The sequence below is a fragment of the Propithecus coquereli genome, unplaced genomic scaffold (assembly GCF_000956105.1).
Source record: "Propithecus coquereli isolate 6110/MARCELLA unplaced genomic scaffold, Pcoq_1.0 Scaffold363, whole genome shotgun sequence".
In the NCBI taxonomy this organism is placed as follows: domain Eukaryota; kingdom Metazoa; phylum Chordata; class Mammalia; order Primates; family Indriidae; genus Propithecus; species Propithecus coquereli.
In genome coordinates, this window is record NW_012149319.1 from 720,536 (window position 1) to 727,775 (window position 7,240).

A 7,240-nucleotide genomic window follows, 5' to 3' on the forward strand; every position below is an offset into this window, starting at 1 on the left:
GCATGTGAATTGGGGAAGGAATAAGCCCATTTTTCACTTATAAAATAATAAGGCTGAGAATGACCCAATACTGCTCAGGAAATGAAAGTATATTCATTGCCTGTGGGTATCAAGTCTTTAGAACCGTACAGACACACATTATGTCATGAATGACAAATTATAGTGATTTTTCTTTAGGAACAACTCCACTCTCAGAATGGAGAAATGTTGCAAAAAGAAAAAAGTATGGCAATTGTTAAACATTTTGTTCTCAAGATCCCTTTACTTTCTTCAGAATTCTTGAGGACTCCAGAGAGTTTTGTTTATGTTGGTTTTATCTATTGATATTTACTGTATTAGAAACTAAAAGAGAAATTTTAAAATATTTATGGTTTCCCTCAATAATAACAATAAACACATTACTAGTAACATAAATAATACACTTATGAAATATAACTGCATTTTTCAAATAAAATCAATATTAATGGGAAGCATAACATTGCTCTGCATTTTGCTAGTCTCCTTAATGTTCAGTTTCATAGAAAACAGCTAGAGTCTCACACATGCTTCTGTATTCACTCTGTTTTCATATCAAACATCATGTAGACTTTGGAAAACTCCACTGTACACTCTTGACAGAATAAGAATTAAAAGACAAAGTCTTACTATCATTGTGGAAGTAGTTTTGATATTGTAGTTCATCTGAAAAGTTTTTGGGGATCCCCAGGAGAACCCAAATCATACTTTGAAAACTGCTGACAATAGCTTAAGACAACATCTTTGCCCCATGAGTCTACAGTTGCCTGGGCAATTCTGCCAATCTAAGCTGGGCTTGACTGATCTCACTAAGCTGCCCTAGGATGGCCTTGGTTAAGATGGTTAGGGCCTCACTCCATATGACCTCTGTACCTCTAGCAAAGGCACCTGGGTCTATTCCTGTGGCAGTGAGGGCATGGCCTTAAGAGGTAGAGTTGAAGCATGAAAAGACTCTTGAATTCTAGGCTTAAAATTGCACACTATCGATTCTACTGCACTCTTTCAGCCAACGTATATTAAAAAGTCAGCCTAAATCTGTGTGGGAAAAAGATTCCACCTCTTCATGAGGGAAGTTACAAAGTCATATGGGAAGTGGAGTGCATACAAAGAGGGGTAAATAATACAGGAGATTTTGTCACTCAATCTACCACAGCATCCTAGATTCCCAACACAAACACAAGGGAAAAGTTCTTTGCCCCATCTTCAATTTATTTAACTCCATTGTATATACTATAGAAATCTGTATAAGATCATATTTATAAGGAATACTACTGTCATTTAAAATTCATTAGTTTTGGCCCTGCACTCTAAATGCTCAGATGTAACCAATGCTTCAGATATAACCAGGCCCTGAGAGACAAGTTCACATTAAATAAAATGCATGATACATTGAAATTGATGACAACTTTGTTAATTTTTTTAAATTCACAGTGAGAAATATAAACAGTATTTGAACTAAAAATATGTGGATGGACATAATCAGCAAAATCTCTCACTGTAATCAAGTAACACTGAGTATACTATGGATATGTCATCAAAAATCGACTTTCACAGAGACCAGAAATACACAAAATACATATTTTGAACACATTTCCTTTACATAAGTAGACAAATATAGAAATCAGAATGTTGTTCTCCGATTGTCAAAATAGACAATAGGAGGTTAGATAAGTAAAGATTTAATGACATCGAGTTAAAAGAAATGTATCTAATGATAAGACTTGTGTCTTTGTTTTTTTTCCTTTTCTAATAGGGTGAAAAACACTTAAAACATGTATACTGCATTACTTTCCACCTCAGAGATAATCATACTATTAAGAACAGGAATACTGAAAATTGGCCAGGTGTGGTGGCTCAGGCCTGTAATCCTAGCACTCTGGGAGGCAGAGGTGGGTGGATCGTTTGAGCTCAGGAGTCCGAGACCAGCCTGAGGCAGAGCAAGACCTCATGTCTACTAAAATAGAAAGAAATTAGCTGGGCAACTAAAAATATAAAGAAAAAATTAGCTGGGCATGGTGGTGCATTCCTGTAGTCCCAGCTACTTGGGAGGCTGAGGCAGAAGGATTGCATGAGCCCAGGAGTTTGAGGTTGCTGTGAGCTAGGCTGACACCAGGGCACTCACTTCTAGCCAGGGCAACAGAGCGAGACTATGTCTCAAAAAAAAAAAAAAAAAAAAAAGAAATACCAAAAATTTTACAGCTTAGGTTCCCTTTTTCCGGAATCAGATGTTATACATGCAAATGTCGCCTGGGTAATGTAAATGAGTGATATAGTGCAGCAGTGAAATGTTAAGAAATTAGAGGGGGAGGGAAGATTGCAGAAAACTAGAAGGAGCTTTCCCCATGTAAATGGAATTAGCTATTGCCTAGCCAATCACTGCAATGTGGAAATGAAAGCCCATTATTACTATATACTCTAATTTTAAAAATTAAAAAAAAAAAGTCCGGATATCTGATATTCTTTCTTTTTCACCCGTTGTATGGACCAAGACAATTCTGTTAGAACCTTGATTCTCCTTCAGATGGCTATATTTGTAAAACCTACATCATTTGAGCATTGAAGATATTGTAATAAAATTTTCATTTTTTTTATCTTTTTCAAATTGATATATTGCATTCTAATGTTAATATAGTCACACAATTCATAATCTAGTCTTGCTTTCTCTTTAAATATCTATGCAATCTTTTGCTCTCATGCATTAAAGTACGAGAGCAACTTAAGCAAATTTAACTCAGATGAATATCACTATAAAAAGTCAGCAAAATCAGAGAAAGAATAGAAGAGAGACAGAAGTAACAATTTATTCAAATTTGCATGCAGTTCACTTTGTCCTCCATTTCACTTGGTGTACCCCACTGGGACTCTGAGAATGAAATGGGAGATATGAATCTGCTATTCTTTCAGTTATTATTAGTTTCTATTTGTGAACACCTTACTACACTGAATGTGATTCCAGTGTTTAAGATGCATGTATTTCATACATTATGCTGAAATGCAAATTGATTTCATTTGGAACTCAATAGAAAAAACATATATCATTTATAATATGGGGAGAGCCACTGACTATGATGGATTCAGTTTGAGATAGAATATTGATCTTAAATGTGGCACGAAGGTGCTACGTCATCCGTGTTTGATTAGACATGTTTTATAATATGTTTTTGTTGGTAACTGAATTTAATGGATACATGAAACACAGTGATCTTAGACTCTTAAGTGCAATTTTGCATCTTTTCAAATGTACAACACTAAAAGTCAGGAAACCTCAGGCTAGTCACTGTCCTATCAATAACAAGTTAAATCAGGCACTTAGACATTCCAGTATTATTTTTTCTTCTGTATGAAGTTGTGGTTGGACTAATAATCTTCACATTTCTTCCTAGCTTGAATATTCTGATTATCTGTTTTATTTTTAGTCATTTTTCATACTTTAATAAGTAGGAAAATATGCTCTGAATCAATGAGTAAATGATAAACATTTTTCTCTAAATTACAGTGTAAATAATATTCTATTGGGAAGCAATGCATAAATATTTATCGTATGTAATCAATTTTCAGTCTTGCTCCTTTAACCTTCTTTTAAAAAGTACTAATTCATCTGGCCATGGTGTCACATGCCTATAGTCCCAGCTGCTTGGGAGGCTGAGGTGGGAGGATAGCTTGGTCAGGAATTTGAGCCCAGCCTGGACAACATAGCAAGACCCTCTCTCTAAAAAATAAAAATAGAAATTTAAATTTTAAAAAAGGACCAATCCAATGCTTTACACCCAACAGATTTCTCAACAAGTGCTTGATACCAGAGAGCTTATTCACTTCTTTTGATGGAAAAAAAATCTTTGATACCAGTGAACTTTTTCATTTATTGTGCTTTATCCTATGTAGTAAAGTCTGTACTGGTAATCATGCTCATTAATATTAAGATATATTACAGGCCTGATTTCATATATGGCCCACCATGCGAAGATTTCTGACAAAGGTTGTCATCTTTTTTTATTCCACAATCATACTTATTTCAACTTCAGTATCATTTCTACAGAAACAAGCATCACACAAATTGTGCACAAGAATTTTTTCTTTTAACCGGTTGGCAGAGAATTCAAGATGTACAAACCTACCTATATATTTTTATCCTGTCACTTAACAGTTGTATGATCTTGGGCAAATTATTTAAAACTCTGAGTCGCTTTTGTCTTCTTTATACAATAGCATATTATTTACACCTCTTGCCATCTCTTTTCTTCTTTCCTTTACAAGTTATTTTCACGTAAGATGATATTTCCAACACAGGCAAAAATAAATTGGATGTATTTGTGCACCTTTTAATAGGCACAACAAACGTTTGCCCAAGTCAATTACTACTTGTAATTAAAGAATTTGGTGATTATCATTAAATAGTTGTTTCTATACTATCCATCCAAATACAGTTATATGCAATTAAAATTAACCCCTAGATATTTTCTATTCTGTAATCATTATACTGTCATAGTCCTTTTTAATGTTAATGAGTTGCACACATTCATCAATGAATAAAGAGAAAACTGCAAGACAGAATCTAATTGGAATACATCTATCCTGTAAAGTTCCTCATTAGGTGTAAATAAAGTGTCATCACTAATATGCCTATGGGCAACAGCATTAAATTAGACAAGTGGCTCCCTCCTCACTGAAAAAATGAATCTCAAGAAAATAATAAATTAATTTAAAATCTTCAAGAAATATTTAAGCAGGTTTTCCTCCCTACTTTCCTATTGAGACCTAGCCTCCTGACATTTTTTTAAGGGAGGAAATTGTGATTTAAGGAAAGAAGTTGAAGGGGAAGTTTCAATTCTCATACTGTTAAAAGATTCCACTCTGCTGGTTTTTAGCAGGCCTGATCTTTGTCCAAGTAGTTTAAAGTAGTTTGTATGTACGTATATAGGCCATTTAAATAGCATAATAAAATCAGCATTGTGTCAACGACCTTTGTATTATAACTATTCTCATAAGCAATAGCAGTTCCAAACTTAAACTGGCTATACACTGACTTTCAGTACTCCTTTCTTTCCCATGGCTCACCCTACTTTTCATCTCCGTCTTTTTTGACTTGATATTGACATATGCATTTGCCTTACACTGTGACAAAGTCCAACAGGCCTAGTGAATACTTTTAATTATATTTAATTGATTGATTCTAATGCTATATAGAACTGTGTGGTATAGATTGAATATCCCTAATCTGAAAATTCGAAATCCAAAATACTCTAAAATCTGAAACATTTTAAGTGTTAAATGCTCATTGGAGCATTTCAAATTTTGTATTTTCAGATTAGGGATGCAGAACTGGTAAGTATAATGCTAATATTTCGAAATCTGAAAAAATCCAAAATACTTGTAGTCCAAGCATTTCAGATAAGGAATACTCAACCTGTATTATTGATGCAAAAGAAGTTGAAAGCTTACATACACACAGAGTGATTCAACTCTTTATTACTAGTGATAAAGAGTAATAAAACTGGTTTGAGGGACAACATTCTATGCTGAAATAACCAAGAAACTCCTTTCATCCCAAATTCAAAGAAGGAAGATTGTGATGTCATTTAGAGTATGGGCCTGAAATTAGCTCCCTATGTTCAGATCCCACCACTGTCACTTACAATTTGTACATCTTTAAGAAAATCATTTAATCTCAATAACCTTGTTTGCACATGTGTAAAATAACAATGATACTAATGGCTCCTATAGCAAGTTTATTATGAAGGTTAGAAGAATTACAACATATAAAATTTTTACATAGAGCCCGGTTCATACTAAAAGTTCAGTGTGCTGCTTATGTATAATATTGATTTATACCACTGCTGATTAAGAAAGCATCAGGTATTTTACTATTTCTTCTCTTTAATTGATTCAATCATTTAAGGTTTTCTATAAATTTCAGTCGTCTGACCATCACAATGTTAAATACTGCAGACAATAATTAGAAAATTGAGGATAAGGTGCTTAGCACTTCAGTTTGAATGATGCAACAATAAAATAATAAATAATAAGTGTCATGTTTACATGTAGAATAAAAATATAAATAAATGAGAATATGCAATGAGCGATGTTAGGTCATTTCCTAGTTATAATGTAGATTGTCCCTACTTATTTCCTTCCTCAGAGCTTTTGTTTTAATAGGATACTCCTACTCTAAACCTCCAGCATCTCCAGGCATCAGTACCAAAATCTCAGTCAATTTTTGCATACAGCATAGCAAACAGAATAGCAAAATAGTGTCTTATTGTTAAAAACATTTTCTTTGAAGTTCTACTAAGAGTTTCTAGAGTTTTAATTAAAGAAATGATTTTGTCTATGTTCTCCAATGGTAAACTAATAAATTAAATATCTATTCAAAACTGTTGGTGATCATCTCTGAGAGAGACCGGGCCCTAATTCCTTGTCTTCAATGAGTGTATAGTTTATCATAAAAAAAAAATGTTGTGTAAAAAAATAAGGGCAAGATACTGTTAAAGGTGATATGATGAAGAAGTTGCAAGTTATAGACCAGACTCAAATAAAGTACTGATCACTTCTACCTACAGGAAGGACACATCGGGCAATATTTCATAGTGGGAGCATCACTTGTGCTGCTGAGATAAGGAGTCTGGAGTATTTGAGCAGACACGCAGCATGGTGTCGGGGATGAAGTGCTGTCAATTACTAGGGCAAGAGAAGGAGCTTTTAATAACAATGCAAAAAATTTTGAACTTTTTGCTGTCAGCAGATAGAATGATGGAATGTTTCATGCTTGGGAATGACATAGTCAGATTTGTTTTAAGAAAGACTACGCAGAGGAGTGTGGCAGAAGGATCTGAAAGATGCAAGATATTCTCTAGAGACAGTTGTTGATGAAACAGTTTTAACAGTATGCGTTTTATACTTTTTTCACTAGATAAACTGGTTTTCAAAGCCTGGAAAACTTAAATTTCTCAGATCAATGGAGAATGTATAAAATCCAATATTATGTGAATTATGTTATTAATATAATATTTTACATTGATGATAAGAAATTACTGCAAATATACAATATTTTTCTAGGAAAAATGAATAAGCACATTATGGACCATCAGTGTTATTTTAAATATGACTTAGCAAAGTGAAGTAAACTTCAGAATTTGTCAGATTTCTGGAAAATTATAGTAAAAGTTATAATGATGGAGCCATGAAGCATTGAAAGATTCTGAGCTATTTTATAAATTATAACTATTTC

The 7,240-nt window shown here is 33.5% G+C and overlaps 1 protein-coding gene across 1 annotated transcript in view; it reads left to right on the forward strand.

Annotated features, from left to right (window-relative positions):
- Window positions 1-6,774: 6,774 nt before the first annotated feature.
- Window positions 6,775-7,240, forward strand: part of MGAT4C (MGAT4 family, member C) — an 89,494-nt gene continuing 89,028 nt past the window's right edge. The window contains exon 1 of the mRNA XM_012651713.1: window positions 6,775-6,853. Coding sequence (XP_012507167.1) covers window positions 6,775-6,853 — 79 coding nt within the window. The remainder of the gene's footprint in view (window positions 6,854-7,240) is intronic.